This window comes from Balaenoptera physalus, assembly GCF_965194825.1.
Source record: "Balaenoptera physalus genome assembly, chromosome: 4".
Classification (NCBI taxonomy): Eukaryota; Metazoa; Chordata; class Mammalia; order Artiodactyla; family Balaenopteridae; genus Balaenoptera; species Balaenoptera physalus.
In genome coordinates, this window is record NC_138891.1 from 127,412,129 (window position 1) to 127,425,488 (window position 13,360).

Genomic DNA, 13,360 nt, shown 5'->3' on the forward strand with positions numbered 1-13,360 from the left:
ATGTCCCCACTTGAAATGGAAGTGGTATTTAGCATTTTTCCCCATGATTTTAAACATTTTCTCATCTTTTCTGGTAGCAAATGAGAACAAGTTAAAGTTCTTTTGGCATAGTACAATCTGGCAGAATGATATAATTAGGCAAACTATATTTCACATTTTGAACAAATGAAAATGTATAAATGTTTGGGGTCATATTTACAGATCAAGATAACTACCTGCTGTAAGTTGCTGTAACCATAGCATGGCACCCTCTTTGGAAAACTGAAATTGTAGAAGTTACTCTGTAAGTAGAAAGATTCTCCAACTCTTATGGTATTCTCCGACTCTTATGATTTGCAAATCTACTGTTTAATGGAGAGAAACACTAAAATCTTAGTCACTGTAATCTCGTTAGTCTAAGTTGAAATGCAGCTTTGCAATATTAAGAATAAAAGAATAAGAAAGAACTGAGCAAGCGAGGTATACTTAACAGGATGAAGAATATTTTAAGTATTAAAACTTATATTTTAGGAACAAGGAAATAAATACAAATCTTGTATTACAGATTTATTCCATTTAATTGAGAAATATTTCTCAGTAAATCCTTGTTAGTGGCCCCTGATACTTTCTTTAGTTGAGGACTTTAAGAGAAGCTATCCTCTCTTTTAATTTTTAATTCAAACTTTGTAGTCATTCATACTAGCCCTCCATCTCAATTGGTGTAAGTAATTGAAAATTTCCTATATTCATACCAATCAGCAAATTAGATCACTGACCAGTCAAGGAGAGAAGAACGATGGTATTTCTTAATACTTTAAAATGAATGTAGTATATTATCACTACCTTGCAGCTGGTGAGGAGAAAGGGGAAAACGTTTTAAGTTTGTACATAGAGCTCAGCTTCTATTTTCCCTAATTTTCCTACATCCTAAAGACATGGTCATACCAGGACTGGCTGCCATTTTGTGATCATGACCACGGTAGGCCAGAGACATGGTAACAAGGATGGTGGGTAGGGGCAGGAAAACCTGTGCCCTAATGCCCTTACTCTTTCAAGGTGCATCCTTTTGGGAAAGGAGCAGCTCAAGGAATGTCAGGAATGTTCCAGGGCACAAAGGAACAGGAAGCTGTGTATCATGAGTCACTTAAACCACTTAGAAAGCAGAAACAAATTGACTTTTAGGAGGGTTTATTTTTGTTGTGTTTTTTAAACAGAAAGCACAAAGCAGTTATCCTGTTCAGAGACCTTCGAGGTCCCTTAGAAACTGTGATCCAGGCTCAGATTTCCAGGTTGGCCAAATCATAATACCCTCCATTCATTAGCGTCTACTGCGCTAGCCACTTTACATGTGTTCCCATTTAACAGGTGGGGAGGAGAAAACATTACCCTGTTATATACATTTACTGTGTAGTAAGGAAATACTGTCACTTAACGTACTCACATCCCCAGACACACACAAGCAAGTCTGAATTTAGGATTACTAAACCATGAAGAGGCTATAAAGTTAATACTTAGAGCAGAAAGGGGCTAATCCATCGACATGTCTGGGTGCTGCAACGGGTTTGGTTTGTTGATGACCAACCTGTATAGGCAAAAGATATGCTTTGTTATGATAACTGCCAGCCTATTTTCTAACAGACAGTTTCCTGCCCTGAATGCTATCTGGTAAATGACCACCAACCAACGTTTCAGCAGCAGAAGTGGGGTTATGAAGCAGGTCAGGAGAGAGAGCCCATTGAGCCTGAATCTGAATGATCTTTTGGCCTTTGGCCTCAGCTCAAACATGCTCCTTTGTACCTCCTGCAAGCAGGCTCACTGGGTCTATTCACCCTTCCGCAGAAAACCAGGCTTAAACATCTGCAGCTCTATGTTTCGACCTCTACAGCTGGCAAATAATTAGCAGCGCTCTCACCATCACGTGCATGGGCTTTTAACTTTTAAATGACCTTCATATTGATTTTCTTAGTCTAGTCTCATAACAGCCTTATAGAATATAGTAAGACATAGACCTTTTAATACTGAGAATGGGTGTCTAATGTAATACCAAATGAAAACACGCAACAGAAACGCAGTTCCAATTCATAGCACGTTACTGCCTCAGTGTGAACTGGATGACTAATGCTTTTGATATAAGCCTCCTCTCTTTTGTCTCTTTTGCAATCCTGGGAGGTCAGAGGTATCTGAGGAGCTGCATAGCAGCTTGGATGTAGACTCTGATGCCTCGAGTGTGCTTGTTCGTTTCTTTATTCCTCCTTTCACCAAATCAACAGATATTACAGCCCCTAGTACCTGTGAGGTATACGGCAGAAACCAATGAGTGAAACAAAGACCCTTGTCCTGGTGGAATTATATTCTAGTGAGAGAAATGAACAGCACACACACACACACACACACACACACACACAAGACAACAATAAATCACATTGTTAGAATGTGATTTGTATTATGGAGAAAAAGAAAGAAAGAGCAGGGTTAAGAAGAAACAAGAGTGCCGGGGAAGGAGGGGGGACACTGCAGCAGTAAGTAGGTGGCCAGGCTCGGTCTAATTGAGAAGGTGACGTTTAGACAAAGAGCTGAACTGAAGCCTTACTTCCCAGTTACCTGCTGGAAGAACAGGCAGATGAAGAAACTAGCACAAAGGCCTTTGGAAGTGAGTATGTCTGGAAACTAGAAAATTCCAAGATGAGCAAGGTCTGTGTGACCAGAGCAGAGGAAGCAAGGGAGAGAGTAGTGAGACAGGCAGACAGGAAATGGGGACAGATCACGAAGGGCCTTGAAGCCATGGTAAGGACTCTTGAGGAGCCCATGTGGGTCGTTTTGAGGAGAGAAAAATGTGATGTGATGTGTTTTAAAAGGATTGTTCTGTCTGCTAAGCGACAAAGCAGAAGGTGACCTTTTAAGAGTAAAAGATGAAGATGAGGATGGCTTGGAAAAGTAGCAGGAAGTTGGTAAGGGAGTCTCATGGAAGGTACCCCCCAATACCCACACAAAGAGACATGAGAAAGAGCACAGATTTACTTTTTTTTCTCACCCCAAAATGCTGTTTCCTAAACCATAGGGTAACCAGATACTAAGGGAGACATTGTTTTCACATGTTGGTGAAGGTTCATTTCCGTTTTGATAATGATGCATCAATGCCTGTCACAACATTTCCACTTCACACTCTAATCTCCTCTCTTAGTGTCAGGCAGAGCTCTATTTTTTGTGGGGTGAGGATGGTGGGAGAGGGGAGCAGATTTGCTTTCAATTTGTTAGCGAACCCGAGCTGCACCCAATGTTCCTGCCACAAAATATACCACCATCATTGGCGACATGGTGCCAATGAAACCTTTTCATTCCTGTGTTTCCCCCAGAAAATTTAATAATTGTAAGGGGCGTTACATCAAATAAGGTAAAGACGGCTATGGTCTTAGAATGTGGTAGAGAGCACTTTTTTGGCACAGATGGAGAACTTCCGTATCAGGGACACGATCAAATTTAACTGCAAATGCACCAAATGCTCATTTTAGTTCTGGTTCTGTAATCACTGCATAGTGCCCCTTTCCTATTCATATTAAAGACAGCAAGAACGGGGCGTCAAAAGTAGGGACATGGTGAAAAATTGCCGCTATCATTTTGATATCCGTTTGTTTCCTCAATCTCTAGGGTGACATATAATTTTAAGGTTGTAACGGGCTCAGGATGCAAAAAGAGAAATAACCGCGTCTTCAAACGGTAACAACTATGACTACCTCTCTAAACAGAGGCCATGAATGGCATGTAGTCAATATACTAATGTTAGAGTCTAACAAGAAAATTTGGTTGGTCTCCTTTCATCAGCAAAAAGGCAATTTATCTCTATAGCATTGACAACAGAAGATAAAAGTAAATTAAGACCCAGACAGTCATTGCCTCATCATTGAAAATCCTATTTTATACAGAGCTAGCAATGCTGTCACATGAAATGGCTGTGATTTATATGATGGGTGGCAATGAGGATAATTTATATATAGGAAATACAAACCTGTAAAGGAAGATTTGATGCGAAAATTTCATCTCTCCACACGGCAGAGCTTATAGACTGACACCCCAACTTTAACAAAGAGGAAAAAAGTCTCTCCATTTCTCTAATTGCAAAATAACTAAGATCCCTAATGCATTCTAAACTCAAGTATTTATCAAGTCCCAGTTAGATGAGACATTTATAATGTGAAAATAGTCTGTGATCCTTACATGTGGTACCAGACTCTACAAAAAAAAGAACAAAGGCACTTTCCCCTGACATGCCCTGGTAACACACTTATTTTATAGTCAGTGCAGTCATAGTTGGCAGACTATCAATGCATCGTGTGGACATAAGGTAATAAGAATGTAATCTATGCTGCGTTTACTCTAGTCATGCTACATTTCTTTTTAATGTCTTATGGACATGTACTGATGTGGGAATTTTGTCAAATATGTGAAATGAGCATGAACGAATCAATGCTGGTGTTCTTTTTTATTAATGTCTATATCCTATTTAGCACAATGCACCAAAATGTAAGAGCAACTTCAAATCTGAATCTAAAAACCATATGTGAGGCCATAGCGACAACCACTGGCATCTAGGATGTCTTAACCTTCAGTTATTGTTTTTTGTCAATTTGTCAGAGCTATGCTCTATTTCATTAATGGTGGATCATAAAAGGATGACCTGCCACCGTCACTTGATGCTCAACAGATGAGTTCAAAAAGTCAAAATCTTCAGTATTGTCCACTTTCATAGAATCTGTAGCCGTAAAAGCCACATGGAACTGTTAACCTCTGTGGAGGTCTTAAGGATAAAACCAATTTCATTCTACTCCAGACTTCCACAGCCATGTTTCCCTCCACTTGTGCATTTTAGTTTATACTGTTATTTAATTCCAGCACATACTTGAGTCTCATCACATTGATAAAACTGTCAAGCTATTGAAAGTAGGGTATCTGGTTTAGTTTGCTGGTGTCCCTTGAAATACCTAGCTTAGTACCAGCATGTCCCAGGCTCAAAAGTAATAGCTTTATTAAACCAGGGGTTGGACTGCTGGTCTCTTTTGGTAAATAATGTTTTATTGGAACACAGCTGTATCTATTCATTTACCTATTGTCTGAGGCTGCTTTCACACTACAACTGACGAGTTGAGTACTTATAACAGAGACCATTTGGGCTGTGGAACCTAAAATATTGACTCTTTGGTCTTTTACAGAAAATTTTTGCCGACTCTTTTATTTAACTATCTAGTTACTCTTCTTTGGAAATATTGTAGCTAAAGAACAGAGCACATACATAATGAGCAGTTTTTACTGTTCTTAGTAAATGAACTTTTTTTCTTTTTTGTTAAATGCTGGTTTGCTGAGCAAATCAATTCTTTTCAATCTTAGGGTTTTTCACTATGGTAGCTTGGTGGAAAAAAAAACCATTCTTTTTATCCTGACAATTTCTGGATACAAAAGATGAGGCTTCTCATACTTGTCAATGCAACAGATTGTATTGGCACTGATGTGACATGTAATTTAATGCACCACTGTGTCTTTTAATTGTTTTTAATAATGCTTGGCAGTTTCATAAAAATATGAGTTCTATTAGTATCAGAGAATGTGCTAACGGGAACTAATATTTGCTCTTTCACAATCAGAAGAACAAGTATAGTTAAGAACAATGGTTCAAGTCTGCCCAAAGACTAGATGGCCTTGGTATTATGACAGGACACTGCAACTCTGGGACTAAGGTGGCATATTCCATTCAAACGACACACAGTACGTTATTCACAGTGCCACAACTCACTGCAGGTAAAGGGGTCAAAGTCATTGGTCACTCTCTTTGGCCAGACCCCTTGGTGCAGTTGGCTGACTTGAAATTGGCATGATGCTCTTTGAGATTAAAAGCATCCGTTTGCCTTTGGAGATGCAATCTGATGGGAAGAACACTAGGGGAAAAAAAGATCATACTCTCATGATGTTTACGTTTGAAACATAAACTTATCAATAAATATTTCTGTAGTAATTTTATTGTTCACAAACACTGCACTGGGCCAAGTGAATGTGAAACCTTTGTATCATCCTAACCCAAATGGGCAGACACAAAATTCATATCAGAAGCAACTCAAGTTTCATAAGATTTTTAATTCCAAATGGGAAAGGGATTTTTTTAAAGGACTCAAATCCATAAATTCATGAGTAAAATGAAAGCTCTTAGCCTCATGTCTCTACCCTCTCTACCTGTAGTTTAGATTCTTACCTATGATAACAAAACCAAAAAAATCAAGTGTCCCTTAAAATTGCAATGCTCAAAATCGGTTTTTATGACAAAGATTTAAAATCTAGAAATGCCTAATTATAATAAGAAGTCTTGAGAGGAAAATTATTGTATTTATAATGTAGACCATCACACATTTTCTCCACACAAGCAATCTTTTTTTTTTTTCAAGCAATCTTATTATCAGTTTAACTGAAGAGCTTCGTCTAGCTCATTTCACACTTATTATTTCACCAAAAGCAACTCAGACTGAGAAACCTAGAAGACCACCCACCTTTATGAAAAAAGATGTCCTCCGATTAGCCCTAGGTTGGTGAAGCAGCCAAGGGCAAGCCCCAGCTGTCTCATCAAACGGGCTTGCTCACCTTTCTCAGTTTGGCTCATTTTCTCCCACGCCAGTCTGCTATCTGCATTTGACCTCCAGATGACTATGACTTTTTCAATTCAAATGTACAGCTTTGCTATAAATAAGAGAGCATAGCTGCACAGGCTATAAATAACTAGAAATTATATGCTTTCTCTAGTCTGTTTGGACTAGCGTTGCAAAACCCTTCACTTTCTGTGATTGAACAGTCTCTGTAGGAAGACAAGAAAATACAGCTGCCAAAAATCACCCTCGCCCTCCTATAATGGAAAGGTGTCATGATCCCACACACACTACAAGTAGATGAAGAAAATTACTGGGAAAGAGAAAATTACAAGAGATTGTCAATGTCTGTTTTGAAGAGTTGAGGACACAAGTACAGTACCTCACGAAAATAAATTTATCGAATGATGACGTTCATTCCCAGTAATTAATAAAAACAGAAAAAGACAATTCTTTCATATGCTTACAAATGATATAAAATGAAACAAAGTAAAAATAATGACTGTTTTGTAAAAGGGTGGGAAAGATTTAATTTACTGATACACGCTGTATTCATGGTATTTAGGAAAAAATGTTTTTAATATCTGTCATCCACTTCCCATGATTTTCTGCATTCTTAAAATGTGCTTCTGAAGCTCAAATGTAATTTTTCTAACCAGGAAAACAATATCAGAACCAAATAGTTGGCCATTTGGAGTGCAGGGCATAGCCACACGTGTCATTTAAGTTTCAAACCTGGTCCTGCCACATTTGTTGGCTGGGGACAAGTCACCAAGCTCTTGAAGCCTCATTTTCTCGTATGCACAAAGGAAATGAGGAAAATGGCCTCAAAATATTCTTGAGAAAAAGAAATGATCTATGAAAAATGCCTCGTAAAAATGTAACACGCCATGCAGCTCAATGTACTATCAAGCCCACAGTATAAAATCTAGAGTTCTCCTTAGTTCTTCTATGTCTGCCCACTTGCCATACTTTCAACTATAGTTTATCTTTTTTAAGAAAAGATCGTTAGCTTCATCAATTGTGAGACTAGGTTTTTTTTTTTCCAGGATGATATAGATAAATGCTAATTTTCACTATACCTAAGCTACAACCGAAATTGTGTCTCTTCCCCCAGCAAACATAAGCATCCATAGCATATATCATCCCTAACCTAATGCTGGAGGAATCTATTCTGGGATATAATCCACATTTCAACATGAGTATTTGTGTGTTTGACAACACATTTTTAAACAAAGCTAGACTGATAGGCCAACTGAAATCATCACAATGCACAGACATTATAAGGTAGGTTGATATGATATTTCTTTATAGGAAGCTCTTTCCCTACATCTTCATGATGAAATCAGAAGATGGGCACTTCTGTCCCACTGGTGTGCCTTCAGGGAGGGGACGGAGAGGTCTTGACTTCTAAAAGCGGCCGTTTACTTCCTAAAGCATAACAGCTGTCTTGAAACACACCCAACTGAAGCCTTCGCATATGTTATTAGTCCATAAAGTTAGTACAATGCATGCTTATTAAATATTTTTCTGGGAAACAAGTCACTTAGACACACAGGCTTTTTGCTAAATCGCGCCATCTTGTGAGCTTTAGGAAATAAAATATTGATGCCAAATAAAACACAAAGTAACATTGTATATACAATATTTTATAGAACCACATGAAATAAAAAGGAAACTGATCAGAAATAGAAGAAGCTTAGTCAAAGCTCTTAGCCCAACAGTGCAAGTTATCTGGCAAAACTAGACGTAATTACAAGCAAGGCAATGGAAATAAACATTTTGTTAAAAGACAGGTGTTCAAGAAACACAAAACCATGCAAAGGTGAGGAGGCTGGAGCTACAATCCAGCCATGCAATGTACCCCCCCTGCCTCCCCTCCCTTGAGGGAATGACAACATACGTTTAACAGGATCTTGGGGAAGAGGTTCCTGGGTGGTCTTGAGTAAACTTTGAGACACTATGGAGAAAATAAGAGAACATAACTAAAAACAAAAATGGAAACAGGGGAATGATGGATGAAACTCACTCACACGATTCTACTGACCAAAGGAAATAACAAAAATGAAAACATTGAATTAAAAACAAAAACTAAACAAATATCCTGAGCTTGGGCCCCAGCATGGAACCACGGTAAACACACAAACAAGAGATATTTTTCCACAAAAACATCTTGGATTGTGGATATTCTGTCTCTGATAGTGCATCCCAGTACCCCGTGGAAGGATTTCTTGCTCCCTTCTCCCTCCTTAGTGCCGGGATCACCAATTCCCATCCGTCCGGTCTTCATGGTATCTCTATTCTTTTCACCCATTCCAAGGGCAGCCCTGGCCGTCGGCTCTGGCTACTGACTGAAGCTTTTACTCTCCACTTACATCTGTCCACTCTTCTAACTGGCCTTCAGCCCCCCGTGTTTGCTCTCTGGATACGTTATTCTATAACCCACCTCCCCTGAAACTAAGTACTGACTGTTTGTCCATTACACCTTTGCTGGGAACATCTATGTTTTGCAAATTTCTTGGCAAAGGCTGTGCCATGCAGAGCACCTCCAGACCTGTGGTGCCCATGGCTCTTGCTCCCAGTCTGAGTCAAATCAAACTAATCAAGTGGAGAGGATGTGCAGTGAGGGTAATAGTGAGATTTTTTGGGGGGGCGGAGGATAATTTTTAATTTTTTTTTTTTTTGGCGGCACTGCGGGGCATGCAGGATCTTAGTTCTCTGACTAGGGATTGAACCTGCGCCCCCTGCAGTGGAAGCGCTGTGGCCTAACCACTGGACCGCCAGGGAATTCCTGATAATTTCTAATTCTTGATGCAAATTCATCACTGCTAATAACTTTTAAAACCCTCTTTCTTAATATATATATGTATATATTTGTATATATACCCACACGTACATATTTATATTTCAAAACATAAATCCACCCCAGGGAAAGGGAGAAAAAACTTGGAAATCTGCCAGAATATCTCCCCCAGCAGGGAAACCAGGGAGAATCATTATAACAAAAGCCCTTTGTTTAAAGGCTCCAGGCAACAGAATCCGCCATTGTCCTCCAAGTTACCCGACCTAATTAACGTTTTTGTTTGAAACTCAAGAAAGGAGTCTTTTGAGCTGGAAGCCACAATCTTCCTGTCAGAGCCAGAAAAGAAGCCCTTGGGGTTACCAGTTCCTAAACCTGTTCTCACACAGGGTAGAAGGAGAGTCATCTCTCACCCAAGAGACCAACAGGAACTTTTCCAGTAGATTCCACTTAGATACTGGGCTTCACAGTAGAAGGTGTTGATATTGCAGACCCTTTGTTGTTTAGCTTAATCTTATGATCACACTGGGAAACAATTTATATAATCCCTGGGAATCCTAGGCAGGAAATGGTTGCTGTCACTCTCACCAGAACAACGGGAAAAAGGCAGGAGTCTCTCAAAAAGAGAAACGCGTAATTATTGAGTTTAACCTTTAATTTATCAAGTTGAGTAACTATTCCTTGAGTAGATCACACTTCCTTCTAGTGGAATAGATAGATAGATACATAGGTAGGCAGGTAGATAGATAGACAGGCAGATAGATAGATAGATAGATAGACACACAGACAGATAGATAGACAGATAGATAGATAGATAGATAGGGGATTTAATGTGAAAGGCTGTTAAGAAGAACAGAGGTCCCAACTGTTTGGTGTGTTACCTCTGGAGAACTATCTCTGTGGAAATAGTTTCAACTTGCATTTAAGTCATCATGACTTCATTTATTTATTCCCCCTGAGTTATGAAAAACTTAAAGTGCAAGAGAAAAAGGCTTGGAAAATTATATTCCCTGAGCCTTAGTCACTGAAGGCTTCTAACGCTAAGTGAGGAGTTTTCTTCTGTCCATTCCAAGATAAGACACGAAAACTTGGCATTGCAAACGTCCCTGTGTGAGCTCAGGTGCCACCGGGGCATTTCTATCCTCTGGCATCTGAAGTGCAGGTGCTCAGCTCAAGCCCATTCCCTCGCCACCCCGATAAACGTCACGTGTTATGAAATGATACTCATCACGGCAGTACGTTTTGCCAGTGGCACGGAAGCGTCATCAGCCAGGCTTCCGGTGGTAACCCTTATTTGCACGTGGAGTGCACATGCAGAGGCCCGAACACAGAGGTACACGGACAAACACGTAAGTATACATTTGCAGAAACAGCTGAGAAGACAAAACAGCAACTCCAGCTTGGCTTAAAGAGAAGCCCTCAAAAGTCCCTCGAGACTCCAAGACGGTTGCACCACAGCTAGCACAGGAACACATCCACGGCCATGCTTTATTAGAGAGCGACGGAGATGTGTGCTCACGACTGAACGCCCCGGAGGAGATGCCCGGCAATTAGAGACATTGACAGAAACGTGGTTAGTGGTAGCAACAGACCCATTCCCGAGAACCAGGAAAACCAGTCTGTTACAAAGAGCAGGGTCAGTGGCGAGAAGGATGAAAAAAGGTGGCCAGGCTGGAGGAAGGTCCACTTACTGACGCTGCCACACACGGCCATGCAGTACTCCTCTGTGTCAAAGTTGTTTCGGTTGCCGCCACATCCGCCGTAAAAGAACGGGGCGCACTTCCCTTCGGTCACATCAAAGTACCAGCGGGAGATCACTGCTCGGCATGGCCCCGTCTCGGCTTGTTCAGAGCACACCTCTAACCAGAGGAGATGTGGGGAACCGCATTTAGCGTGAAAAGGTACGGCTGGCTGTTCATGTACACATGTTCGCTATTCTTAACGCGTTACGCCTCCCGGTGGTAATTGGGCTGGGTCTATCCAGCAGCATCTGCCAGACATTTACTGAGGAATTTAATTATCTACCAGGGCTTTAGAATTACTTCTGAAACAAAGCAGTGCATGCTCGTCTGGTTTAATGAGTGTAGCTCTCAGTAGTAATAAAAGGATTCCAGCTAGAGGTGAACAGACCTTTTCGGTGCTTTCAGATTAATATTAAATGCCTGAAGATGTGCGCACATCAAAATATTTCTTCCCTATAAAAAATAAACTTCTCTTTTAAAATAATTTCAAGGCAACTTTAAAGGTAGAAGGATTATGTCTGGTTATGATGCGAAAAGTTTAACCCCTCACAAACACCTGATTGTTTTCCTTGAATAAATGACTGCCTTGACTTAAAGTATAAACTAATTGTACATATTCTGAATGTGATCCAGTTTTCAGAGAGACCCAGTCTGTCCACTGACTATATGTGAAAACATACGTAAAACCTGTGAAAGCGACTTCAAGTCGATTACGTTAACTCTAATTAAAGACAAATTTTTCTTTGAATATTGGTCTGTCCCTTGGCCAAAAATGGTTCAAATAACAAAACACAGTCAAACAACTCCCATTTGTTAATACATACCGTACATTGTTTTACATTATAACACAGCTTACCTGTCAACATGCCTTGCCACCCTCACCAAAATCAGGTTCATAATCCCTGATTGACTGAAAGTGTAGCAACCTGTAGGATTCCATTCGTAAAGTTATTGCAATTAGAATTAGAACTCTACCTCCCATGTATATTCCATGTTTGTTAGAAGTCAAAACGATTTTCCTACTCGGTTTGCGTCCCACCCTAGCTAGGCTTATAGAGATCCCTCTGACACCTCAGCACACTCAGATGTCTTGCTTATTCTTAGTTTTACTAACATGCCAGGGAAAAGCATCCTTCTTCTAAAAGACAAAAATCCATGCATAACTCAGAGCTTCCCATTAGGAATATTCAACAGACTGCTCTAGGAAGAGTCTCATCAATCACTCACTCAAAGACAAAGATCCACAATGTTGACGTAAAAGGAACTACTGTTTTGCTTTTCTCTACACATACCACTCATTGTTCTTTCCACTCAAGGTAAAGAGGCGATGGCAAAACCAGAAGCTGCTGCCATCATGATGATGTCAACAGAGTAGGGAGGGACAGTCAGCCCTGAGCCCAGAAGGCGAGTGTCAAGCTCTCTGCAGAAGTGTCCTGTGTAATAGAGGTCTAAGATGACTCTGGCTCTCTTTGGATAGTTTTAGGATGGAAACAAGTGGCTCCAAGAGCATCAAGCTCAACATCACCCATCATTCTGGTCATCTCATTTGATAGTTACTTTCAAAGTCCATGCTTGCCAAGCCACGATGTGTTTCTAGTTAGTTTTCTTTATGGAATTTTCCTGTATGATAAAAATCTGCCAAACTGTTGACACAGTATCCCATCCAGCTGGTAATTTGATTTATTCCCCAGATTAAACGACTAGTATTCTAACTTACAAAGGATTAAGTTAGTTTTGGTGTGTGTGTAGGGGGGTCTGATCACCTCTGAGTTACTGACAAAGCAGCTTCTGGGCTGCAGAGCTAGAAACCATGCGTGCCCACATGTGGGGTCCCTGCAAACCACAGCTATCAGATGTCTCCACTCCTGGATGTTATCTTCTCTCTTTCTCTCTCTCTCTGTTGTAAGAAACATGTACAGGTTGGCTTTACCCTCCTTTTCTATACCTCCCTCACCAATCTGTACATGTTCATGTGATGTGCTTTCCTGTTTCTAACACATAATGATACTCATCCTTGTACCGATTCCATAAAGACTGCCAGGCAACCGTGTCTTCTGTGCCTACACTGTGGTTGAAGTCAGACTTAAGTTGCAAGTGGCTTCTGCTACAAAGAGAGGCACAGAAACACAACCCTAAGTCACAGGAGTGTGGGCAACAAACCTCACTGTGTCTCAACAATTCATGCTGCTCCTCACGTTTTATACCTCTTACAGCACCAA

At 40.3% G+C, this 13,360-nt stretch overlaps 1 protein-coding gene across 7 annotated transcripts in view; it reads right to left on the reverse strand.

Annotated features, from left to right (window-relative positions):
- Nucleotides 1-13,360, reverse strand: part of APP (amyloid beta precursor protein) — a 275,886-nt gene that overhangs the window by 92,971 nt on the left and 169,555 nt on the right. For 2 of the 7 annotated variants that reach the window (XM_082460406.1, XM_082460405.1), the window contains exons 7-8: nucleotides 11,091-11,258; nucleotides 8,503-8,559 (exon numbers count right to left, since the gene is read on the reverse strand). The exons of 2 other annotated variants lie outside the window; for them this stretch is intronic. In XM_082460406.1, coding sequence (XP_082316532.1) covers nucleotides 8,503-8,559; nucleotides 11,091-11,258 — 225 coding nt within the window. The remainder of the gene's footprint in view (nucleotides 1-8,502; nucleotides 8,560-11,090; nucleotides 11,259-13,360) is intronic. 3 more of the 7 variants (XM_082460407.1, XM_082460408.1, XM_082460409.1) reach the window with 2 other exon arrangements.